At 43.0% G+C, this 26,725-nt stretch overlaps 1 protein-coding gene across 8 annotated transcripts in view; it reads right to left on the bottom strand.

The window, feature by feature from the left end:
* Positions 1–2,854: 2,854 nt before the first annotated feature.
* Positions 2,855–26,725, bottom strand: part of LOC108163995 (innexin shaking-B) — a 194,295-nt gene continuing 170,424 nt past the window's right edge. For 7 of the 8 annotated variants that reach the window (XM_017299567.2, XM_033399852.1, XM_033399874.1 and 4 more), the window contains 7 exons: positions 21,531–21,664; positions 21,270–21,459; positions 7,309–7,463; positions 6,778–6,842; positions 4,879–5,045; positions 4,624–4,802; positions 2,855–4,565 (listed from right to left, as the gene is read on the bottom strand). In XM_017299567.2, coding sequence (XP_017155056.1) covers positions 4,373–4,565; positions 4,624–4,802; positions 4,879–5,045; positions 6,778–6,842; positions 7,309–7,463; positions 21,270–21,459; positions 21,531–21,664 — 1,083 coding nt within the window. In that variant the 3' untranslated portion in view covers positions 2,855–4,372. Of the gene's footprint in view, positions 4,566–4,623; positions 4,803–4,878; positions 5,046–6,777; positions 6,843–7,308; positions 7,464–11,915; positions 12,845–16,147; positions 16,585–21,269; positions 21,460–21,530; positions 21,665–26,725 lie in introns of those variants that run through there. The other variant, XM_017299576.2, reaches the window with a different exon arrangement.

The raw sequence follows: 26,725 nt of genomic DNA, 5'->3' as shown, positions 1-26,725 counted from the left end.
TTCAATTTGGGCTTGAACCTCCTCGGGGTTACGGGTAGGGGAGGGGGACGGGCTAGGGGTAGGGGTAGGGGGGGTGTTACGATATTTTACAATTGCTTTTAGTTGGAGTTACGAGATGCGAGAGATTCCTTTGACTTGATTGAGCTAAACTAAGTGTTTGTTTAATCCTATCTGTGTATATACTGTACGCGTACGAGTAGGCCATACGTACAATATGTACATGCATACATAAGTATCGCTTTAACACTATCGACTAATGGCAATTTCCTTGTAATATGCTTACGTTTTGGTATGGTATTCCTTCCTCCACTATAATTACATATATTTTACGAGTAAGTATCCTTTAGCTTACGATCCCATCTCCCACGATATTTATACAGTACATTCTTCGCTTTTGCTTTTTTGCTTTTCGTTTACCATTTCAGTGTGAGTGTGAGTTTATTGTATGTGTCTGTTGTCTGTTCTGTTCTGTTCTGTTCTCTGTGTGTGTGTGGGTTTGTGTGTTTGCGCTTACAATCTAATACTAAACCTCGAAAACGATCAAAAAAAAAAAAAAAAACAATATGACTGTCCCATCTTCTTCAGTTGTTTTACTTTACATATGTTCAGTTTCGAACTAGAATTATGTGTACACTTACGTCGGCTATAAGCTGTTAAAAAAAATACGCTAAAATTACTTATTACCATTTATTGTTATAATTATTGTTTTTTTGCATCGACTACATGCTGCCGCTACTGCTGCTGCTCCTCCATCCCCATCTCTATCCCCATCCCATCTCTACTTTGAGTTTCATAGGGATATATTCGGAGCTCTTCCTGCCTTTCCCTTACATTTCCATTGGCTAAAATCTAATGCGTCTTTGAATATGCTGTGTGATGTGATTTTATAAAAAAAAAGACAAAAGAAAAGAAAAAATGAAAAATGCATCTACTTTGAATTATTTGCCAGAATAAAAAAACGTGAGCGGATTAATTCCATGTGAGCACATTCATCGGCAATTCCTAATTTTGAGTTAAAGTTCGAGAATTCGAGACAAGGAACATTGTTTTGGTGCCAATTCCTGTTTTATGTGAGGCATTGCAGCTGCTCTCCACTACCTACATATGTATATGCCCCGTCCCACTCCCTTCCCAATTTCTTAGCCAACCTATGTATTTTTTGTAACTATTTTAATTTGATTTTTGAATTATTTCTGTTGGCAGTGACATTTTGCATTATTGGCTTGGCTTCGTCTGGCTGTGTCTGGTTCGTCATTGGTCGTCCTTTTCAGAGATGCAAATATAAAGATTAAAGTTGTCGAATGGTGATAGTAAGGGTGATCTCTGGAGCAAATGGAAAACTCTTGAGGCATTGGTGACTGTTGATTTGGTCCTTTTCACTTTGGTATTTGGTTTAATTGGCAAACGCAAGACTAATCGGAAAGTAAGGAATGAAAAAACCAGAGATACAGATGACAGATAGACAGGAAGATTGCCTGAACTCAAAGGGTGCGCTTCAAAAAGGTTTCTTTGGACGGATATTACAATTTGCAGCACAATATGAAATCGAATCGAGACGAATCGAGTCGAGTTCTATGTGGAGTGGATGAATCTACGAGTACGAATGTACATGGTATGTGGCTTGGCTGATGTGGTTGATCCTAGGCTCTAAGGCTACGTAAGTATCTGTGTGCTCGGGGGGCGGGGGGCAGATCGGGGGTAGTTGGAGTTGCTGCAATGCCTTTGACTTTATGTTAGGGAGGAATTGTCGAATCAAAAACGTATGAAATATTATCCATATTATTATTATTAATTATATTATCATTATGATTACAATTGATTTATGTGGCAAAGCATTATCCATTTCTTTCTTTATTTGGTTTTTTGTTTTTTTTTTTGGTTTTTTCTTGTGGTTGCGGTTGAGATTTAGGCATATTTTCGTATAGAGAGATAGAGAGAGAGAGAGAGAATTATCTGAGTATGCTCTATTATTAGTTGAGTTAATTGATTTATGCTGTGAATGTTTGCTGCTCTCTTTTTTGCTGAATGATCGATAATATTACATATATTTGATTTATATACTATGTGTGTGTGTAGTGTGTTTGTGTGTATCTGTGTGTGTTTGTTGTTGTTGTATGCATGAACATCTTTGTCTTCTCTTTTTATAAGTTGAAAATATTACTCCATGAGTGTGTCTCCGTCTGTGTGTCAGTGTCTGTATCTGTATCTGTATCTGTATCTTAGTCTGTCTGTTTGTTGTTTCGGTTATATGTATGTATGTGTGTGTATGCATGTTTGTATGTTTGTATGTATAATGATGCGCGCTAAAGTTTCGATCTAATTAAATTATGTAAGTGTATTTTTTGTTTTGTTTTCTTGTTCGGTTTTTTTTCGGTATTAATGCTTATTTCATGGTATTTTCTCCGTGTTTTTTTACTTCTTCTCCCATTTCCATTGCTCTGAACTCTTTCTTGATATTTACTGATATTTTTTGTTCGTTTGGTTTATCTTTTATCTGCTCATTGTTTTTTGGTTTTTTTGTGTTTTTTCTTTTTCACCCCATTTTTGTATACAAAAAATTCTGTTTTCGGTTTTCATTTTTTGGTATTTTTTTGTTGTTGTAGGTTCTTCTTCTTCTTTTTTTTTTGGTTTGTTTTTCATTTCATTTGTTTGTGGTTTTGTGTTTTGTGTTTTGTTGTTCATTTGTTTAGCGGGTAATACAAATGCTTAGAGTTAGAAAAAAAAAGTTGTTATCAATATATATATAATATATATATATACGGATTCATATACATACTATGCATAGAATTACATATTTGTTGTATGCTTGACTTAGTTAACCTACATTCGAATACATGAACACTTCAAGATATCATTGTAATAAGTAATTTAATTGAATTGAATTTAATTTAATTAAACCTTTACTTCTGCCTTCTTCTGCCGCTTATCTCACTTCCGGCTTCCGCCTTCCGCTTCCTCTCTTATTCCGCTTCCTACGAGTATTCCGCCGCCTGTTCTCTCGCTGCCACATTCCACTGTATGTTGCGGCCTGGCCGAGATTCCATTTTCCGGTAGAGATTAACCTTCTACTTCTCCTCGATCTCCGACTCTCGTTTTTGTTGTTGTTACAGTATTTCGCGCATCGTTGGTGACTTTGTTGTTGGTGTTTCTTCTTCGATGCTGATGTTTTGTGGAGCCTACTCTTAGCTCCTCTTATTTTATATTGGGGTTAATACAGAAATGCAATTTTCCGCGGGCGTCGTCTCGACTTAGTTGATGTTTGGTTTAGTTACTGCTGCATGACAAGCAAAGTGCGATGTGCTTTTGTGTGTGTGTGTGTGTGTGTGTCCGTGTATGTGTGTGTGTGTGTGTGTTCTACGGGGCGTATGATTGATGCCTTGTGATGTCTGTGTGCTTGTGTCCGTGTGGGTGAGATTGAGATGCTCTGAGAGTTGACAGAGCAAGAGCGAGAGCACTGGTGCTAACACCCATTTCCCCATTTCCACCTCCTCGTCTGTCCATGTCCTTGGCCGCACACACTCCTTGTACTTGTCCTTTGGGGCAACTTTTCTATTTAATCGCGCGCCAGCTTGTTGCGGCACGCTCTTGTGACTTGTATCCATGTGACACGCGCCCGGACGCAGGCGCTACGTGCATCCGGTTGCATTGTCCGGCCCGGGGCAACCGCCCAAATGGCAGTCCCCGTTCCACTTCTTTCCTCTGGCTGCTTTATGCATAGCATCCATTCTTGATTGACTGACGACTGACTGATCGATCACCGATCTCTGACGATCTAGCGACTCTTCTTTCTGTTGTTGTTGCTTTGCTGGTTGATTTCATTCTTGCTGTTCCTCTTGCTATTCTTTTACCATGAATATTCCGCTTCTGCCTCTGCCTCCGCTCGCACTGGTACAGTTGAGTCCGCTTCGCTTCCTTCTAGTGGTGTGGTGTGTGGCTCGATGGTTCTTGTAGTTATCGTTATTGGTGTTCCTATCAACTATCGACTATCGTTAGTTCCGTTCCGCGTTCTGCTCCGTCCTGCTGCTCAGCTCCTGTCTGTAGCTGGATCTGATCTGATCTGATCTCATATCTGATGTGAGTTGAGTTGAAATGTATGACTGCGATTGCGACTGCGCTGACGATAGTTTTTTTGGTTGTATTTTTTAAAGATACGTTTTTTAGACTTTTTTAAACATGTTTTTGAACTTTTTCATGAAGCGGCTGCTGCTGTGATCGTTGTACTTGCTGTGGCTGCTGCTGTGGGTGTGGTGTTTTTTTTTCTTGTGGTTTTTGCAGTTGTTTTTTTTTTTGTTTGTTTAGTTAGTTACTTTTTTGATGGTTTTCAGTTGGAGACGACAAATTGCATTTTGTATTGTTTCTAATACTCCCAATATCATGCATCCTGTATTTCACCTTTCAATCCAGGCACCCTGTGGTGTTGGTTATGTCCTAAACGATTCGCTAAGTCCTGTACAACATCACGAAATATAACTGTATCTATGTTTTCACCTAGTAAATACAACAAAAACCAATCGCCCATCTTCGAACGACGAACGATTATTTCAATAGCGTCACGACGCACTAACCTGCAATTGGAATCGAAATCATAAGTATCCAGGAAGCGAAGGGGAATCCCCAACTCACCTAAATCGCATACGAAATAAGTAGACCCTCATTCGAGGCGAGAATATAATAACCACCCTGTATATTAGCGTTAACATCGTGAGAAACGTTAATAAGATAAACCAAAACCAAAGGAAAATGTAAATCTTCTCGTTAACAACATTTAATGGTAAAATGCAAATGGCGTCGTGTTTCTCCACCTGAAAGATAACAATTGCAACGGATTGCACATTAATGGCCGCAAAAAGAGTTACAGTTACTGTTTTCGCGACTCACCTCCCCACTTGAACCATATTTAAAAAATGTACATTTGGTCATTCTGGGAAAAATGTAAATCATAGGATCCATGCGGTCTTCTTGATCGGTCTCCATATAATCTATCACATCCAGGCCAAATGTCATAAATTCGCCATCGAAAAATCGATTCATAAGAAACATTTGACCTGCAAAGAAACACAAACAGAATTTAGATCCAATTCTCTAACACTCTTCGTTTCGTTCCGTTTCGTTCCGTTCCGTTTCGCACCCGCCCTCCACGGACTTTCTTTGGGCCATGTAATTGATGGGGTTCCCCCATCTCCCTCTCTTTCTCCCCCTCCCCCATGCGAGTTTGGATGCTCTGTGTTAATTCTGTGTTAACAATTTGTAAATTATGCGATTCGATCTCGGCTGAAGGCACATGGTGCCAGCGAACCCACACCCACGCCCGAAGCGGGCTGATGGATCAGCGACTGTAAACGATTCGAAACCGAATCAATATACTCGAACTTTACCCAACCCCTATCCGCCAGTTGCGGTTGCAGTACAATTAATTACAAATTCAAGATACTTTTTGGGGGTGTGGGCGATAGATACGTCAATTGTTCGGGCTAATTGGGGGCTATTATCCGGAGGTGGCTGTACCCGTGGAGGAAGTTCAATGAACAACAACTCTGTGCGTTGTTTTCTGAAGATATATTCATGTCCAAGAATTTAATAGCAAAGACTAGTCGAAGCACCCGACTGTTATTCAGTTGCGTACTTTCTATATAAAATGCTAGCTAAAAATCGGGCCCCAACGCCCAATCCCTTGGTCGGACACCTCATAGGTTCTTTGACCTTAGTACATTCCTACAATCCGATCCAAACGATTCTGGATCTACTTGCGTATAAGGCTAATTGATCAGCTATATGATCCCTATATCCCTCCCGCAAATTGATTGCGGCAGATCCATCAGTCCCCTCCTATAGCCGTCACATCGCAGACCAATTAGGCAGTGCGTTTCCCAACGCGGCCCATTGTCTATGGGAGATGTCAGCCATTTTGTGTGGCTTGTGGGATGAAGGGATGTGGGCAGGGTAACCCGCATTATCCGCATTATTATTGTTTATTTCCCATGTTTTCTGACAGTTCATTATTTTGTCAGATTTCGGATTTCAGAGCGCGCGCCCCGAGAACCGAGCCACGAGATAAAACACAGAAAGAAGTACGGGATACACTGTATCTGCATCTGCATCTGTGGCTGTAGATGTATCTGTGTTTATTTTGATTCGCGGCTACGGTGCGGTCAGTCAATAAAAATTCGTCATTGATTTTTCGGCAGAAAGAATATCGAAATCGGAACGTGCGAGAGGAGAGTGGATAGTCTCTGTGGTGTTAACCCCGAAAAATTTGTTTACTAACGTTGCCATCGAGCACTGGCACTGGCACTGGCACGGGCACGGGCACCTGGCATCCCAATCGAGATCAGATCAGGTCAAACAAGAGCAGGCTGATTCATTGGAACATCGTCACCCCATTTCGGGAAGCTAATTAGTTCTGATTGTGGATCAGAGAGCAGAGGAATTGGAATTGGAACATCGTCAGCCCGTTTGGGCTCAAGACCCAAGACCGATCGACGGACAAACGAGAGAACAGATTAGATCTGAATAAATCTACTCAAGTCAGATATGAGTAGGTCTAGGCAGATCAGTGGCATGTGAATAGTTATAGTAGACAGATCAGAGGCATTGGAACATCCATCAGACACACACATTGGCGGACCCAATCAGATCTGGTCCCAAAAGAGATCAGCAGATCAGATCTGAATGGGTCTAGGTAGATCCCAGTAGATCATCTCCATCCATCCGTCCGTCCATCCGGCCATCCGTCCATCCACGACTCGACTGCAGTTCCGGTGCTGCACTGCTACTCACCTATCACATTTATAAGGGCGAGCAGCTCACACACGTAATATCTGTACGCCCACCAATTGTGATATCTGGAAGAGAAAAGGGAAAAGTAGGAGGAATGAGGGCGAAAAAAGACAATTAGAAGTGAATCAGTGAAAAGTATTTGTTTGCTTTGTAAATAATTATATTCGAATGCCAAATCTTGTTTAAGTTTCCTTTGTCTTTTTTCTTTTTTTTTTTTGCTGAGAAACCGAGGCTGAGTCACGCTCGAATTCGTGGGCAGAATCGTTGATTATCGGGCAGAATGTTTTCTGGGAATTGAAACGTTTTAGCAGCAATGAAAGTGCTGGTCAGGGAAATGTCAGCAATATATTAGCATTTCGTGGAAATGTTTCGGAACTTGTATGTACGTTTAAGTACGAGTCAGATATTGAATATTCCGCTCATCCGAAAGTGCTGATTGCTGTGCTATGGACACATTTAAAGGCAAAAGAAACTTGAGGAACCATTTTGTGGGTCTTAATAAATTAACAAGATACATTTTAGAGTACTCACCTTAAATTTTCCCACAAATAATCTAAAAGTAATTTCTTTTTTTGTTTTTTCTCGGCTTCGGAACAAATGCCTATGTCTAAGTCCATGATGAGCGCATGAATCTTGCCACCCTCCCAAGATTTCCACAGCCATCTTGGTGTATAAAATAAGATTGCCTGCGGAAAAATAGAGAGCACACACAGATGATATAAAGCATATAGACGATGTATGTTTATATATATATTGTACGAGAGAGTGAGTGAGAATACATCTGCAAAGGTGAGTTCCGTGGTGGACGTGGCCCGTGGGCCCGTGTGCCCGTGGGCGTGTTGTCGCATTGGAACTGTCGTAAAAACAAGAAAAATCCCAGACAAGTGACATTTGCCAGCTGTTGTTGGACGAAAGACGAGAGTAGGGTGGACTCCGCATCGGGTGATTCCAGTTAAACAATGCCAAAGGCATTAGTTAGTGGGGCCGGCGCTGACCTTCCCTTTGCTTTGTCTTTATTGTCTTTGCTAATTCCATAGCCGGCCAGGCCCCCTATTTATAGTCATGTCAATTAGCCATGAGCCATTAAGAGCAGTCAGCTAGACAGGGGGCTTACCTACCACAATATCTATCGGACGATATCGGGCCACATCAGGCATCAGACAACAGCAGACAAAAGCAGACAAGAGCAGACATGCCGACAAGAATTTATTCTTAATTATACGACTAAGTCCGTCCGTCGGCGGGATCTAGCTTTTGTTGTTACGCCGGACTGGTGACTGCTGACTGGGGAATGGGAATGGGAATGGATGCCCCCGACCCGATGACAAATTAATAATAACTTGTATCGTAAATTAGCCGCAGATTCGGAGATTCAGTGATCCCCGACTATTCGAGTCCCCGAAATTGCGTAAATAGTGTGTGTCTGTTTGCTTTGGCACCTCTCCATGTGTCGCCCAGTCGCATCTGGGAGGGATCTCCCGCGCTGGCAGGTGCTAATCCCCTGGATATGTTGTCTGGCCATTCTGGTCCGTTCGATTCTTTGGGGGCTTAGCGGAGCCTTGGAGCGAGGTGAGAGTTCAGTTTGTTTAGTGGGCGCCCGACTGGCGGCTGTCCGGTAGATTTTGGCAGAAGCCCACAAAAATATTTGCACCCCAAACGTCACAGCACGCGCGGTGCTTACATGGGAATCATGCCTCCCTCCTCCTACTCCTGGGGTGGTGTGGGGAGGGGAGGGGAGCTCTGCTCTTGCAATAATAGAGAATTTCAAATTATTTGCCATTGTCGTTCGGTATTCGGCGGGTCTAATTGGTTGGCCGGCCCCAAACATCTGCGGCACTTTGTATCGCTTCCAATGACGGCATTGTATCGTGCCACTCACACTGCCACACACTGAAAGCTCGAGCCCCTGCCCCGTGCCCCTGCCCCTGCCCCGTGCCCCCACCATGCCTTGCCGGAAGTCAAATGATGCGTTTGATTTTCTTTGGCCTCCATCATCATATCATCGTTGCCTTCGCCATCATCTGCGTCTGCGTCTGCTTCTACGTCTACGTCTGGGATCAGGCGTCTGCCCTTTTCGGTCTTCCTCTTCTGGGAAATTGCATTTCCCCGACGACAGACCGAGCAAATTGAGGAAGAGAAAACACCAGACCCGAAGAAAAGGGTGGCCTCCACGTCCCTCGCCCTCGCCTTCGCCTTCGCCCTCGCTTCTGCGCGCCCTCTGCCCCGTGTGCGTGCGTGTGTGGAAAGCAATTTGGCAAGCGTTCAAATTGCCACAAAAGCATCCCATAAATGCAACAGCATAGTGGCAGCAGATGCAACAGCCCACAATCGGAGGAAAAAGAAAGCCAAAGTCCATGTCCATGTCAAACAGAAGTCATTCCAGGCACAGTGGTCTCTCATTTGAAAAATCATTAAATTGGGTTCTACAAATGTACGGATTGGGATAAGAATTTACTTGGAAAAAACACCAAAGACCTGCTGAACAGAGGGAAATACACAATTAAAGAACACACCTTCCATATATATGTGGAAAATACTACAGAATGGAGGGGAAATACTTGCTTCCATATAATTTGTAAAGTACTCTATGAATCATCAATATATTTGCTTCTTTCCACCATTGGTTCTTGAAATCTCCTCACATCCTTGGCCACTGTTCCTAGAGATGTTCGTCTGATTTTCGCCGGGGAAGTGTTTGATTCGAGCTGTCACTGCGACTGCGCCGCTAACTGAACGAAACTCCCCCCAAATTGAATCCCCCCATCCACAATGCCTCCTCTCTGTTCAGGGAGGACAAAAATACACGCACATAAGTCAAATATAAACAGGCAAGCCGGGCCGGGCCAGACCAGTCCAGGCAGCCGACCGACCCGACCCCCAACTCTGCTGCGACGTCCGTCTGACTTTATCCTCCATATGCCACCCCCGCTCCGGCCCTCCGCCACCAATTTCAACTTCCCGCTCCCTTTGACCATATTGCCTATGGATGTTCCCGTTCCCTTTCCCGTTCCCGATCGCAGTCCCATACCCATTCCTGTTAGCATATCCATGGCTTTTTGTTTCAGCAATTCCCTGGCATCTGGCCAGAAATATTATTTCACTTTTATGTTTGTCTGCGCCTTTTCAATAAATATCTAGACGTCCCGGCCAGCAGCAGCAGCACCAGAAACAGAGGGCAGGAGGCAGGAGGCCAGAGGAGGCGCTGCGGCTGCCATCGTGGAGGAGAAATGCCAATTTTTGACATATCTGAGGGAAATGCCTGATCGATGGCATGGGATCGGATCAGAATGGAAATTGATGGCTAAGGCTTTTCTATTTTATGGCTGCATTGTCCAACTTAATGATGGATCTGGCCATTAGCCGTCCACCCACTCCTATTCCAAAAATCCCATTCGATCGATCCTCTGATGCAGGTGCTATTGAGTTGACCATTGAGTTTTTACGTTTCTGCATACATACTATAAACAATCGTTTCATATGATTTAATCATATGAGGTGTTCCTCCGCCGACTCTGGTGCCCCTCTCATGCCAACAATCAGTGATCGACGATCGGCGGCATTTTTTATTCGTTTTTGTTATTAATAAATCGCATAAGAGCAGAACAGAACAGGGCAGAGCAGGGCAGGGCACCCGTAGACAACAAAAATTAGGGCTAGGGGAAAGTGTAAATTATAGAAACGCGTCTACGCGTCATTAAGCAGGGAGAATACCATAATAAATGTATTTATAGGAATTTGGGTGACTAGAACGTCTCTATAATCGCTCTGTGACACTAACCGAGAAACGTAGCCCCTCCCCCCCTCCATACCCCCCTGCCACAACACACACACTCCACTCTTCCCCCTCCATGAGGGGACACGCTTGACAAAAAGTGTGATAAAAATATACATTTAATATTTGTACATTGTTAGCGGGAAGATATATTGTGTAATCGTCGCACAGCAGCAGCAGCAGCATCGCATCTACATGTATATCTTTCATCTATATGTATATATGGTGTGTGTATATATACACACTTGTACCTAAACCATATCGTATAGTACTAACTATAGATGCCATATGGGCAGGAGCGACGTCACCGTTGGCGGAAGATGGGAATGGGAATGGGGATGGCTAAAATGGCATCCATGACACAATCAATCTCCTTTAAGCGGTGCCAGCAATTAGCGATGACAGTTTGGGGGATAGAACAGGGGGACATGGGACAGGTGGGGCAGAGACAGAGAGAGAGAGAGGTAGAGAGGGAGGTAATAGGGTAGCCAGAGGAGTGGGAAAAGGTGCCAAGTATTCCGAAGATTATTCAATTAATGATTTAATCATATTCAATATTTTGCATACAACATATATATTGTTTATACAAATGGTGCTCTTTCTTTTTGGTGTACATTAATGGCTCAGTGGTAAGGCTGCTCGGCTGTTCATATTGCCCATCGATATCCAATAAATTAATGGACATTCATCTCTCACTTGGCTCTTGCTCGCCGGCTATCTACGTCACGGCCCCGCACTATCATGGGCTTCATGCTGATGCTGCCGATGCTGGCGATGCTACCAAATGCCGTTGGCCTTGTGTGTGCCCCAAGTGAGATGTTCGGCAACAATAACAAAATGAAAATACAATACTTAAACATTCTCATTTGGCCCACAAAATTGTTTGGCCGTTTCAAAAGGCCAAAACCGCAAAACACAGAAGAAAAAGTGGAACAAATATTTGGAAATTGAAATGTTGTATTGAAAAGAAATCCGTATCCATGTGTGGGAGGTACCACATACATATATATATATATATATATATATATCTACTATATATATATAGATACATCTCAATGGATCGCTCTCGGTGAAAAATCGCTTAATTACTTAATCCATCAAATCATTCAACGCCCCAAATAACTATAGCCCACGGATTTATGGACTGGCGCGCAGGCGCAACCAACATTGGGTTGGATTTTTATTTGATTCATAGATATATGGATAATGGATAGCATCAAAGATCGGATTACTTGGGCTGGAACTTGTATCTGAAATGAAATTGATTAGATCAGCTTAGGGCTGATTAATTGTTAATCGATTTATCGACTATCCACTGAGGCTGTAATGACCTGATGTAAGTTCCCAAGAAACCGCATTTGCTCACCTGAAAGAATAGGCAAAAGCACACCCACTGATAGTATTTGTAGTGCTTTTTATCGGATGCATCGCCATCGGAGTTGCCAATGCCCGGATAGGGCACGGAGACGCCCTGCTTTTTGAGGAACAGGCTCTTGAGCGTATACGTTGACTGGATCCAGCAGTAGGTGTTGAGCACATCCTCTGGAATATCTTTGGTGTGTACACAATCGATGGGGTTGCCCACATACTGGCGTGTGGTTATAATTAGCGAGAATGACATCAGAATCATCACAGATATTGAGTAGTGCAGGCGGAATACTATCGAATCGGTTTTAACGTGACTGACCTTTACAAGGTTTTTCAATCCACGAAATATATCTAACATGGTTTGTGGGGGCAGGCTAGCGATCGCGGATTGGTCTCACTCTCCACTCGTTTCGCTTTGCTTCGCTTCTCTTGCTGCTTTCTTTCTTTCCTTCTTTCTTTCGATAGTGTTCGCTATCAGAGTATCGTGTTGGTTGTTATCGTCGTTGTTATTGTCGTTGGCGTCTTGCTATCGACTGGCTGTGCACTGTGGCTGTTCTGGCTGTTCTTTCTCTTTCGCGGCAGGCCCATTATCGGCTCATCAGTCATCAGTATCGATATCGGTATCGATCCACTGGCAACCAAAGAAGCTCCAGCTCCAGCCGTGTCTGATTCGAGCCGGAACCGGTGTTCGAACTGGTACTGCAACTGGTACTGGTGCTGATACTGATACTGAAACTGTTCGGTCGGAGACGTGTTCGTTATGCGCTTCACTGTCACAGAACTGGGCATCTTTGGATCCGATCCGTTCCGTTCCGTTTCCTGTTTCCCGTTCAGCTTGCTTCCCCCTCTTCTTCCTCTCTCACATTTGAACTTGGCTTCTGATATCAGTTGAATTTTGGCTTTTACCGGGCTCTTCTTCAGCATCAACTGCTCCAGAAAACGGTGGTTAGCAATCGGATTACTCAACAGGGGAGCGCGCGCACATTTTTCTATATTTTCACAAATCTTTCACCTACTCGTATTAATTGTATGGGCAAAAGCAAAGTGCAAACCGATTTCGCACACGTTTTACGAGTAATACGATTCAGCGTGGGTCTTCCACGATGGGGTACTATTTTCTTGACGCGCGGTAGTTTTTTGTATGCTCGACAGCATTGAAATTTCGTAAAGAAACAAAACAAATAAAAAGCGCTTCGTGCATATAAATAAAATGTGGCATTAAATGGCCCTGCCTCATCCCTAAGGCCAGTGCCCCCCCTGCCCCATTGCCTATCCGTGCCCCATGCTCCTTGCTACGTGCCACATATGTTCATAAACTTATGCTGACTGACGTAGAGACGAAAAAATACAACAAAAAGTCCGAAGAGGAGGAACAGTTTCCAAATGAACTGTACATTTTAAAATTGCAATGTTTATAAACAAATTTCCCCGCCGAGTAGCCGATAATAAAATGAGGGATGGGGGGGCGGAGGCCGGGGTGCCGGGGAAACCATCATCGAAAGCGAAAAGAATCGAACAAACATAGAGGAAAGGAAGTCTGTCCTCAGGGGCCGAAGCTTCTAATACACTTTCAGATCGACAAAACGAAGGGTAGACATAGACATCGGACATTCATTCAATTAATACCTTCTGTAGCGGCAAACGTCTGCTCAAAGGCACAAAATCCACTGCAAAGAGCAGGGCATCGAAGACCGGGAAGATGCTGGCCAAAAATTGCGTATACGCACACGTTGCCTGGCAGTCAGCGAGAGTCAAAGGCGAAGGCTGACCAGCACCAGCAACAGCACCAAAAGATCTCGCTGGATCTTGGGCCAAGGCAAGGAAAATCGTTAATCTATTTCGTAATCCAGACCGGTCTCAGATTTGTTTATAAAAAACATACACACGGGTCCCCTGCCCCTGCCACTGCCCCTGCCACTGCCACTGCCACCAGCCTATGGCCTATGGCTGTGCCTTCCTGCCTGCACTTGACATTTCAACGAAAATATTTGGTTGCTCGGCATTGTGAAATATGCCAGGCATGCTCTAGAGATAATAGCCCCCCAAAAACCGGGAAGGCGATGCATTCTAGAGGAGGTTGGATGGGGGGGAAAACCCCGCCCAAATGAAAAACTTTTCATTTGTTTTCCCAGCGCGTGCCCACACTCCTCCTCCTTCACCGATCCCTGGCTAATTTTATAATTTCTTTTGTCTATAATTATTTTGTGGGATTTTTGTGTGTTGACAAAATATATTTAAATAATATCAGGAGAAAGTTAAACAAAGAGACGGAGAGCATCATCTGTGTGGAGGGGGAGATGGGTCTGTTGGAAGGAAATGACTAATTGGGTTTTCCTCGCCGCCCAATGAGCAATGGAACAATAAAACCTCAAGACATACCGGAAAAACCAGAAGGAAAAACCAGGCGAAAAAAACCAAAAAGTTCTGAGGAGATTGATCTCGTGAAGCATAAAATTTAACAACAATTTGAATGTTGCTCAAATCAAATTAGTTCGAAATCGAATTCACTTTCCAATGCAGGCAGGCGGTACGGCTAACAAAAACATTCTCCTTCTCCCCTTTCCAGAAACGATCAAAAGAGGCCACAGCACACTTTGAAGTCTCTGCTGGCCCCGAAAAGGGGAATCAAAATCAAAACCAAAACCAAATTCAATTTGATTTCAATATTTTCAGAGTCAATAGCGCAAAGAGCTCAAAAGTTCAGTTCACTTTTGGTAAATGATCTGCGGCTTGCTGTTCCTCCCTCAGACTTGTGCTCTGGACACAGGACTACACCCACATGGAAGTGTCATTGCCAAAGTGTTACCAAATGTGAATACTCGTACAGCTGAAGGGATCAATGGAGATCAATAAGAGATCCCAAATTCACGATTGCACATTCTGCGGCGACTCAAAAGTTTATTGAGAAAGATAGGGCCGGAATCCCTTAAGACCCCAAGATCTTCCTATATTTTGGTTGGTCTTAACAGTTGCCTCAATCATTCTTTATTATATATGATTGAAATATATTTATTCCACAATGTTCTACTGAAGATTCTGGGCTGAAGATGAAGATTAGAAAAGTATTTCCTAAGCGAAGCTCCTAAGACCCGGGTATATAGTAATGTAAAAAAGAATGAAGGATCCATATATAGGGCCTGAAACCACATAATCCAGGAAAATCACCACTGACATGGAACTGAAATTTCGAATCCAATTCGATTCATTCATTTAAACGGTTTGGTCCAGTTCCATTCAGATTCTTGATAGAGATATTTCCATCCGTCGAATCCATTCATTTCCAAACACCCCATTGATCCATTAGGATAGTTTTCTCTCAACTCTTTTGGTTCTTTTTTTATATTTGAATAAATAAATAAATGGAGGGCAAAGAAAATGGAGAAAGAACGAAACACTTTCGATGATACTACAAACAAGGGGATGATAAAACTTAATATTTCATTCCAAACAATGTGTGAATGATATGAAAACAACAAAAAATCTAGCTGCTCGACGCCGACGTCGAGCGTCGTATAAAATATAAAAATAAAATGAAAAATTAAAAATCGTGTACGTAAAAACACGATTCTTTTTTTCCGCATTTTCGTTTTCGTTTTTCTTTGGAGAGAGCAGAAAACCCAGCGAAAGAGACAGAGAGACGGAGACTTTGTGAGGAGGAAGTAGTAGGCGTGACCAGGTCCAGGGCCGGGTGATGATTTGCGGGTGATTGAACAGTCAGAAATGTTCGATGCCCTCCCGTGCCCGTCCGACCCGTCCGACCCGTTCATTAATATTTGCGAATTTTAATTGTACAATTTCTCAGGGGATCGGTTCGGTTTCTTTCGGGCGGAACACATGGCCCCCGTGGCAGTTCCATTCGACTGGGGTTCGCTTTTAGTTTATTTACTTTGTAAAAGTTAATTATGATGAAGCGGTGGCCATTCCCACACCCCCACAACCACCACACACACACATATATACTTGTACGTGTGTATAATATGTACGATATATGGGTATTTTGCATTCACATATAAATACGAGCAGAAATTATGTATGTGGGCATGTGGGCATACAATAATAATACCAATCGCATTCTGTATGTACTCGCACATCCAATTCTCTGCCCCGAAAATGCAGTCACACCGATCGAATCGAAGCGGATAGGATCGGATGGGTTCGGTCTTCGGTTGTGTTGATTGTGTGAAAATATAGAAAAACACTGGCACTGCAATCATCGGAGGATGCCCTTACGATTTCGCTTGTTCTGATTTGATTGTTGTGGGCTATCGCGCGGGACAGGCGCGTGTCACGTGTCCGACATGGTCGAGCACTCCCTCATCCGGACTCCGGGACTCCTGCTCTCACATCTTTCGATACAACACAGAGGCACAGAAAAAAAACAACTCGTTTATCGGGAAATATCTGTATGATCCCGGATTTTCGACTCGAATGCCTCTCTAGTGTTTGCTCGATTTTGTATTATTTTCTTTTTTTTTGGAGATCAACGGAGAAAGCAGGCAGTCGCGTGGCCGTAGCCGGAGACGGAGCAGCAACGGTGAGCGGTGAGCGGTGAACGGTGGGAACAGGAGGAACAGGAGAGACGCGCGCGTGTTCACTTTGCCAACGCAACAGACACTGGCGGGTAGCCGGCCAGAAGCCAGGTCCGCGACCATGCGAACAGACCAGGCCAGAATCGAGCAGAGCAGAGCACACACCCAACCAGAAGGAGAGAGACAGAGAGAGGCATAGAGGCATAGAGCCATAGGGAGATAGAGAGCACACTCCGGCAGAGATCTCGGCGCTGCCAACAAATTTTTGGGCAGCAGGCAGCGTCGCAGCAGGCGTGGCAGCATATTCTCCGATTCTCTCTGGCGTTGGGGCTGCTCTGTCTCGCTCGCTGGCTGCTGGCTGCTGGCCTGCCCCACTCGCTCGCGAGACACGCACACTTCCGGTGGACGGAGAGGCAAGGGGAACTGTTCTGCCACTGCCACTCCACGGCTGCATTCGGCGGCCGTAAACAACAATGGACGTTGGCGGCGAGACGCTCGCGCTTGCTGTGGCAGTTGCAACAATCTGTGGACAGCCCCAAAAGAGCATCAACAATGGGCCCAGTTCCAGTACCAGTACATCACTAGTGCCCCCCCCCCATCCGCCATACCCCATCCCCACTCCAGTAGCAGCAGCGGCAGCATCCCATCAGAATGGGACTTCGGCCTCATCAAAACATTGCTTGGGCCCAAGGCACAGTGGCACATTTCAATAAAAACATAATCATCTAAAGAACATATAAATATTCGATAATACACGATAATGCATGATCAATGAAAAAAAGAACAAAAAAACGAAATAAAAAATATTAATATATGTATAAAATCTGACCCAATTACCCTAGAGCTTAAGGCCTCAGTAGCTATAGCTCCAACTTCTGTTAATATTTAGTTTTAACTAGCTATTAGCATTATTTAATAATAATTAATAATAATAATAATATTTTAAATAAATTGTATTCAATTTAAGGGCAACTAAAAGCATTCCCAATAGAAAGAGAGAACAGCTGGCCATTTTTCGGACTACATTTATCAATTGAGAATGCAAGATCCCTGTTGTCTGTGACAAACCATTTGCCCAAAACATTTCTGGGGAAAAATAATCAGTAATAGGTACTGATCATTGCTTTTGAATGAGCCTCGTTCCAGTGTGCATTGGAGCAAACTATTTACATACTCGACATTTATTTCTCGCACGCTCGCGAGTGGCGAACTACCCACGAAGCGGCGGCACGACAACCCGACCAAGACCCGATGCCCAATGATTTGAAGCGACAACAGACAACAGCTGAAGAAGGAGTCGCAGTCGCAGTCGCCAGAGAAGTAGTTGGAGCTGAGGCTGGACTGGAGTCGGAGCTGGGGCTGGAGATGGCTTGGAGCTGAGTGAACGGACGGGACAGGACAGGACAGGACAGGGCAGGACACCATTGGCGTGGAGTGGCGTGGCGTGGCATTGGGTGCGACGTGTCGCAGGGTTTCCTACTTGTATTGTTGGGCGAGTGTGCGGCTCCTTGTCGCGTTGTTGTTTGTGCGATTTCCGCTCATTATTGCTGCAATCAGGCAGACAAAGCTCTTTGTCCTGTGCAGGACATGGGACATGGGACAGGAGACATTGGACATGCGACATGCTTTATCGGACATGGGACATGGGAAGATGGAATTTATGCGTATTTTGATTTTTGCGCCTAGACATCATGCAGGGCATATCAATTGGAGTTTTATGGCGGTCGGCCGTTGGGGCATTGTCACAGCTGGAGTTATGGAAATAAAAACTGTCTGCCATATCCGTTTGCCGATTTGATTAAGTTGTCAGAGGAGGCTCCCGGAGGCCCCAAGAGTCCTCCATCTCCATCTCCATGACGTACAGCTGCCGCAGACACCACACAATGGGAACGGCAACTGTCACTTGGAATGGGAAACGGGAAATGCTCAATTTGAGAATGGCAAATGGAGGATAGCCATCAAAATTCAATTGGTTTGAGGCACTACGTGAGACGCCTAGCATCATCGCCGTCGTCGTCGTCGTCCTCGTCGTCTTGAGACAATGGCAGAGCAGATCCCTCTGCATAATTCGGCCATTAAGAGATGTTTTCTTGGCCCTGGCTTAGAGCAGACAGTCGCTGTTGCTGCTTCTGTTTCTGTTGCTGGCTAAGACAATGTCCGGAAAGGCCTTGCCTCATTAATGCACACTGAAAACATTACCCGGATATGACAGTCTCCCTCTCTCTCTCTCTCTCTTTGGGCCCAGCGCCAAATGTTGCATTAAGATCCGAGTACGAGAGAATGAAAGGGTCCCAAGGTAGCTAGTGTCCAAGGCATTCAATTAGTCATGGGTCTCTCGAGTAACCGCCTCCAAGGTGCATCCGCTGAGGCCTAAGGAATAGACTATGCATATACGCAAAAGGATATGTTCTAAACCTGGTCTGACTCCAAGGAGAACATGGTTCCATTCGTCAGTGAGAGAAGGCCCGTAGAGATCCATGAGTGTCCGAAAGGAAAAGGAACAGGCCCAGGGAAAATCCACTAGACTTAATACTGGAAAGTCACAAAGGAAAAGGCCTTATATCTCAGTTTCGGTCGATATCTGAGCTCCATTCATCACATCCGATCATACGCTTGGAAGAAAGGGTTTTAAAGGTCAACAATATCACAAAATCCTCTCAAATTCTGAGTTTCTCTGGAAGTGTAAGAGGCTGAAAAGAGTCTGCTTCCCATATACATATGTATGTTGATCTATTTAGTGTTAGTCTTCCGAGGTTCTGGTTTATTAGTCCAAGATCTCTGATCTACCGCAGGGGCAGTAATTTTCCCACTTTTATGTAGTTTCATGTTGCAGACCAGACCGAAAAAAGAAAAACACTTTGATGAACTAGTTGGTGGCATGTTGCCGCGTCCATCAGCACCTCTGGCTCGTTATGATTTTATGATCGGCCAGGAACCACCGCACACGCAGAATTTTATGAGCGATGTCAAATGGTTGCGTCAGTTCTTGTTGCGATCGAAAAGAAATATGATTTGTAAAATTGGATATCAACAAAATTTAACGAGACGCAGCTCTTGGCCTGGGTATTCCCCAGGGGCACCACATGGACGGGTGGAGGTGGATGCCTGTTGGAAGCTGGTAGTTGGCCGCACTCAGAACATAAATTATAATTTTTTCAGCACCCCCAAGCGCTACGGGATAGCGGCGTAAATAAATAAAATTAATCGAAATAACAGGCAAACACTGCGCATAAAACTGATAAAAGACGTTCAAATTAAGGAGCCTGCGATGAGAACCAGAACCAGAAAACGCAGTCCGATTCCCAATCAAGTGGCATGACCGATTCCATCGGTGAGGTTTAAACGGGGTCAAGCGATTGCATTCCCCATTCCGCCACCTCCACCGCCAACGCCGCCACCTTCCCCTTCATTTTCTGTTTTTTAACAAAAATAGCGCAGACAACGGCATCGAAAATATAATAACATCTAGAGACGGGCGGTGCGGGCTGGGGTTGGCGTTGGGGTTGGGGTTGGGTCGGGCGAACATACGAGTATCTGTAGAACTGGAGAGAGAGTCCAAAAATAGGTGCCCACACTTCTGGCTTCGGTTCCCCGGATGCCGCACACGAAACATCATCATTATGCACAAAAATGCAGCCCGGAGTTGGAGTTTTGCCGTAGAGCAGTGTGCTCGGAATACTGTCGGACTGCGACTATTACTGCAGCGTCTGTGTCGCATTAATCTATCATCGTCATCATCGTCATCATCATCATCAGCAGCAGCAGCGTTTCTTGATGGCCAACAAAAGGACGCGACAACGCCTAGCACCGTGCGAAAGGTCATTCATTGTTGATGATGACAAAACGCGATTCCCAAGCGGTTGGCTAGACGGGGCTGACACACCCCACTCTCACCCCAACCCAACCCATCGGCATAGCTCACCCCAAAATGTGAGGCTCTTGATTTCCCAGATTTTCACAGCCTCTAGGCAATGCAGACATCAGTGCGAGCCAATTTCGAGGCGATAATGATAAGGTAATACCAGACTATCCATTTCACTTAATGATATTTAGTATTTGTATGTTTATGGGTAAGTAATTGGTTGGCCCACAAATAAGGTTTCTGTTCCTACGACTCTTTAGATGAATGCCAGAAAGGCATAAATATGTATATTCTTAGTAAAAATTGTTCCTCCATTAGATCTACGATTCCATCTTCTATGTAATCTTCAACTAATAAATAAGTATGTACATTGTACACATTAAGGAATTCATCTCTAGATGAATGCAGATAGGATATGATAGAACAGCCAGAAAGGCATAAAAATGTATATATTCTAGTAAAAATTGTTCCTCTATTAGATCTACGATTCCATCTTATATGTCTATGTAAATTGTACACATGTAGGTAAATATATGTAAATTAAGGAATTATATAAGCGTTTTTATGATTATTAATTTTTATTTTTTATAATTAATTATAATTTATAATTAAAATACCAAAGCTTTAACTAGATAAAACTATCCTCTGCTTTTTCTTCAGTTCGCTTTTTTCAGGAAATATACGAATTCCATAATAAATTATAGATTGACACAACACCCAAAAAAAAATACTCCCCCAAACCACTGTCTCGTAGCTTTCACCGTTAATTCGAAACAAACTGAAAAGCTCAAAGCTTTCATTGCGAAGCTTTCAGGTATAGGATGAAAGTTCAAATGAAAGACAAAAGCCAAAAGCAGCTTTTAGACAGTTTCAACGCCAAATGGAAAAAAGCTTTAAAGCTTTGAAGCTTTTACCGTTATGAGTTAAATACATAAATATTGTATGGCTGGGATAAACTTACCTGAAAAAATAGTGTAAACGCTACCCATTGATAATATTTTGTGTGCTTTATTGTTAGAGGGCCACGCCCCTGTGAATTGTGAACTCCGGGAAAAGGCACCTCGGAACCTTGCTTCTTCATAAACGCATCGACCACTGTATACGTTGAGTGTATCCAACAATATGTGTTGAGAACATCTTCGGGAATGTCTCTGTGTGTTACCAAAGAGGATATATGGTAGTATATTGGATTCATTTGAGGAAATCAGCTGATTGCACTCACCTTGTGTGTACACAGTCTATGGGATTTCCTACGTACTGCCGCGTCGTCACAGCAATCGAGAATGTGATCAGTAATATAACCGTTGCGTTGGTGTGCAGGCGAAAAACAGGTGAATCGATTTTGACATGAGACACCTGTTATCGAGCGCCAAGTATCGATATCGCAGAGTTGTTTTTTGGGTTGTGTGTGAATTGGTTTTGGTTTTGGTTTGATTTTGGTTTTGGAGTGGGCGAAGAGAAAGAACATTATTATTGAGGGTCTTGACAGTGGCTCAAGTAAATCGATCGAAAGTAAAACGAAAGAACAAAATCAAACTGATGATGAGAAACTTCTGGAACGCAAAACTTTTGCTATGTCTGTTCTGAATGGAGTCGAGACTATGGTCGAATAGTACTCGAGTGCTTTTCATATCTGGGGGGTTGTCTGGTTATATACTATATGTACATACATATATGTATATGTATATAGCTAGATATAGATTGGTAATTCAACTCGTTTCAACCATTTCTGTTCTGTTTTTGATGGGCCTTACAATTATCTAGTTAACTCTCGCTTACAAATTAATACAGGGGGAAAAACTTGCTCCAGACACAGTACAAAGTTTTATTTTCAGATCGGGGGCCCATGCCCGTGCCCGTGCCCGTTTCCGTTCCACTTTCAAGCTGAACTCCTTGCGGCAAATCTGTTCTACGAGTATCTGTTCAATTTGAAGGCGGAGCAGAGAGCACAGAGCACAGAGCAGAGCCTTGTTTGTGGGTATTAAAATTAATGCGAAATAAATACAATTTGCATTTTGAGAATTCTCGAATTCATTTCGGTTTTTCCGGTTTACTTTTTTCATTTTTTTTTCTTTTCTTTTTTTGATTATTCTAAGCAAGTAAGTATAGTAAGGTGTCACAGCAATTGTTTCGACTGGTTCTTCATTAGCCCTTTCTTTATTACACAAAAACAACAAAAAGGAGAAACAAATCAAAAAGCTAAGATTCGTGTGTATGTGAAAGAGATAGAGAGATAGACATATAGAGAGAGAGATAGAGAGATATTGAGAGAGGTGTGAGAGAAACGAAAAGTGATTGAACTGTCTGGGAATGCAAATTTCGCATTGAAATGGGGGCCACTGAAGTGATTAATAGAAGATTCGATTGAAATGAGGAGAGAATGAGAAAGGGCCGCTTCTATTGTTTGTTAATTTCAGTTTTGGACAACCAATGGAACTTCGCATCAAAATTTAGCTATCGAATTTTCTTGATTTCTAACGATGACCACTTATCGATATTGATCTGACTGACTGACTGGCTGACTAGTTATGTTTGAAATTGGTTAACAAATAAGGCAAACCAAAAACTTGGAACACACAGAGAGCGAGAGACGGAGAGAGATAGATAGAATGAGAAGAGAGACCTGTGAAATTTCGATAATGGCTTCAGAATTTGAGAATTTGAGAATTGAATCGGAATTGAATGCAATTAATTGGTTGAGTGATTCGGTGGTTCAGAGTGAGTGGTTTGTTGGTTGGTTTCTGGAATCGGATCGGTTTTCTTTATTGGTTTTGGTGTTGGAAAACGAATTGGAATTTGGTTTTGATTTGATTTGATCTGGTTTGTGGTTCTTTGTTTCGTTTCGGCTTTAGCAAAAGGTGAGTTGAGTTCTTGTTAGTTAATACGTTAAGTGGTGAATACTGAGTTTGAAATTTGCTGCAGTGGTGAGAGCAGTGAAGTGATCGGTCAGTGATCGGTGGGTGATCGGTGGTTGATCGGTGGGTGATCGGTGGGTGATCGGTGATCTGTGATCTGTGATCGTGGTGATCTTTATTATCTGTTGTGACTGTGTTGGGGTGAGAGAGAAACATTTGTGCTACAGCCACAAAGCTGCACTTGTTGGTGAGTTGGTGAGTGGTGATCGCGATCGTGATTGTGATCGTGATATTGGTGAGTTTTTTGTGATAGGCTGTGATCGGTGATCGTGGTCGTGATCGGTGGTGTTGGTGAGTTGAATTGGTGTTGGTGAACTTTCGTGTGTGTGATCGTGATCGTGATCGCGAGAGTCAGAGAGAAAGAGAGATCGAAACAGAGATATAGAGTGAAGTGATTGAGTGAGTGAGGGTACAATATAGAAATTAATTGAATATATAGTTGAATGTTAATAGAATTAGGTATTTTACGTGGTGAAAAATCTATGTGAGCTGGAGATTGAATTGAATTGAATTGAATGTGGCGAAAATGTACGAGAGAGAGAGAACTGCTTATATAAAATGGTTAAAAATTTGTTTACGTTTATTCTAATAAAATCAAACACAATACACAAGTTAGAGTGAGACAAACAGACATAGAGAGCGATATAGAGAGATACATATATATTATATATACTGAGAGAGATAGAGAGAGATATATAGTGAGTGTGTGGTATAGATAGATACAGATAGCGCTGGAAAGCTGGGTTCTAAGGCTCAGTGGGCGCTGTGTTCGGTTCGGTTTGGTTTGGTTCGGTTGCTTTAAAGATCGAAGAGTGTTCAGAGTACATGTATTTTGGAATACGAGCATAATATATGTATGTAGTTCCCTGACACGCATCGATCTAAGCAATTCCAAGCAATACTTGCTCAATGATTTATTTTATTTAGCTCTAACTTTTGGTTTCTTAGCTTTACAATTTCGGTTAAGCAGGTTTTTGTTATCCTGTATTGTTTCATTATTATTTGTATTTTGTTGTGTCTGAGTGTTGACTGTATCTCTTGTTGGTTGGTATTCTTGTGGTTTTCTTTGGTTAATTTCGAAAATGAAAAGAAAAACTTTCTCAAATACATCTGGGATAGAGATAAAGAAACAGAGAGAGTAGTATATAGCTAGCTATAGTTTATATAAAGATCTAGATATGGTATAAAGTAGTTATGTTTGTTCGGATCTCTGTTGTTTCTTGTTTCTTGTTTTTTGTTACTGTTGCTGTTGTTTCTTTGGCTGTAGGTGGTGTGTGCTGCTGGCCTTTTTGCAGTTTCGAGTTTTGGAGTTTGGAGTTTGGAGTTTTGTTGTCTGGAGCTGACTTGACTTGAGTTTGTGGTTTGGTTTGGATTTGTTTTTGGTTCTGGTTCTGGTTGCGTTTAGCTTTTGTTTTTTCTTTGCTGGTTTACTTTTTTTTATACTTAAAGCTGACAGAGATACATACATGTAGATAGATAGATATATAGTAAGTGTCTGGTTTTATCATTTATTGTTGCTTTATTGGTTTTTGGTTTCGGTTTTTGGCTTGGTATTGGTATTGGTATTGGTTACGCTTGCTTTTCTTTTGCTTATCTTTTGGTGAGGTGGGGGGAAAGGTGAGAGTCGTGAGATTGCGTGAGAGAGAGAGAGATAGACAAATTCGAGTGAGTTTTTGGTGAGTAAGTGATTCCGTGATTGAGTGATTGAGATAGATAGCTAGAGAGTAATTTTACGTTGTTATTTATTCAATATTCTTTATGTTTTATTTTCGGCTTGTTCTTTTTAAGTGTATATATTTAATTTTCTTGTTGTTTAATTTCGATTTAGCATGATTTTTTCTGTTTCTTTTTGGTTTAAGTGTTGGTGAGAGACAAGTATACTTATTTTAAGAGAGAGAGAGAGATAGATAGAGCGAGAAAGAGAGATAGAGGTACAGTTGAGCTTGGCTTATCCTAGCAGTCGAAGACGTGGCGGGTTGGGGCGGGGCGGGGCAGGGTGGGGCGGCAGTTGTTAGCTTCGAAAGCGTCGAGTGAGTGAGCACTTGGCCATGCCAAAAAGTGAGAGTGAGTGAGTGAGCTGGTGTGACCAGGTGAGAGCGAGCTAACGTGTGACAGAGAGCGGCGTGATACGTGAGAAAGAGAGAGAGAGAGAGAGCGACAGAGCTTGACTGTGGCTTGTGTTCAACGAAAGACAAAGCAGGACAAAGAGTGAGAGAAGCTCAAATCATACGATAGGAAGTGGGCAAGGGATAAGGAGGTAGGAAGAGGAGGAAGGTCCATAACCGAGTGTCTTGTGGGGGTAGTGGTTGCTGGATTGCTGGGTTGCTGGGAAGCTTTCGTGTTCGACTAATTTGTTGCTCGGCTTATGGCATTCGCTGATTCGTGACTTTGGTGACTCTTTAGTGATTCGTGAGCTCGTGACTTTTGTGTTTGGTTTTTGGTTTTGGTGACTCGTGTCCTGTGCTTGGCGTGTTTCACATTTAGCTGTTTTTGTTGTCTTTTGTAATTGTTTAAATGTTTTCATTTTGGTTTTTATATTTTGCATTGCATCGATTCGATCATTTTTTTGTGATTTTTGGTGAGAGGCATAGGCATATTTTTTGGCATTACTTTCGTCACAGTTTGCACAACGGAATTGTTCTTTTTTGATTAGGTTTGCGTGATTTCTGGAATGATGGTGGGTCCGAATTGGCATTGTTTATAAACTTGAGTTAGTTAATCAATCGTTTTAGTAGGCTACAATGTTTAGGTGAGGCGTTTACTTTGGTTTCTTGTTTCTGGTTTGTCTTTTTGTAATAGGCACTTTCCAGGGACTTGTCTGGGTTCTAGTCTTGGGATAAACACACACTATACAAAAGAACATATTACATACAAACGACAGAGAGTGAGAGAGACGGATAGAGCGATAGAGAGAGACATAGAGAGCGGGGCACAATTAGAGAGAGAGAGAAAATAGGGAGAGCTGGAGGAGAAAAACATAGAGGCATAGAGATATAGAGACGGATGATCATTAAAAGGCGTAAATCAAAACATAACCAAAACAATAAGCCGAAAATGTCTACGAAATGAAACGAAATCGAAACGAGCAAACCAAAAACGGAGGGGGACTCGGAGCAAGAGGGTCGGTCGGTGTGCACGACTGCGGGATACCCTGTTCGTAAAATGCAACCCTACAAGGAGAACTCTAAGCTTTCTTACACTGCTTATGACTCAGTCATAGATATTTTCCAGATGATCTTTCCCCGAAAATTGTATATACCTTAGAGACTGTAGGGCACTTCCTGTCTCTGCCTCCGGCAATCCTTTCTGCCCAAACCAATCTACCCGAGTGCACCCTTGGGTTATAATGAAATTCAGCCCAAGTGGATGAACAATGACTTCTCCCTATTCTTATTCCTATCCGTATCCCTTTCCCTATCTCTATCCTTACACCCATTCACATATTATTTCCCCGTCCCGTCCCTGTCCCCTTCCCCGTCCCCGTCCCTGTCTCTGTCCCGGA

The sequence above is a fragment of the Drosophila miranda genome, chromosome XL (assembly GCF_003369915.1).
Source record: "Drosophila miranda strain MSH22 chromosome XL, D.miranda_PacBio2.1, whole genome shotgun sequence".
Lineage (NCBI taxonomy): Eukaryota > Metazoa > Arthropoda > Insecta > Diptera > Drosophilidae > Drosophila > Drosophila miranda.
The sequence above is the reverse complement of the archived record's forward strand: the minus strand, read 5'-3'. Positions and strand labels throughout refer to the sequence as shown.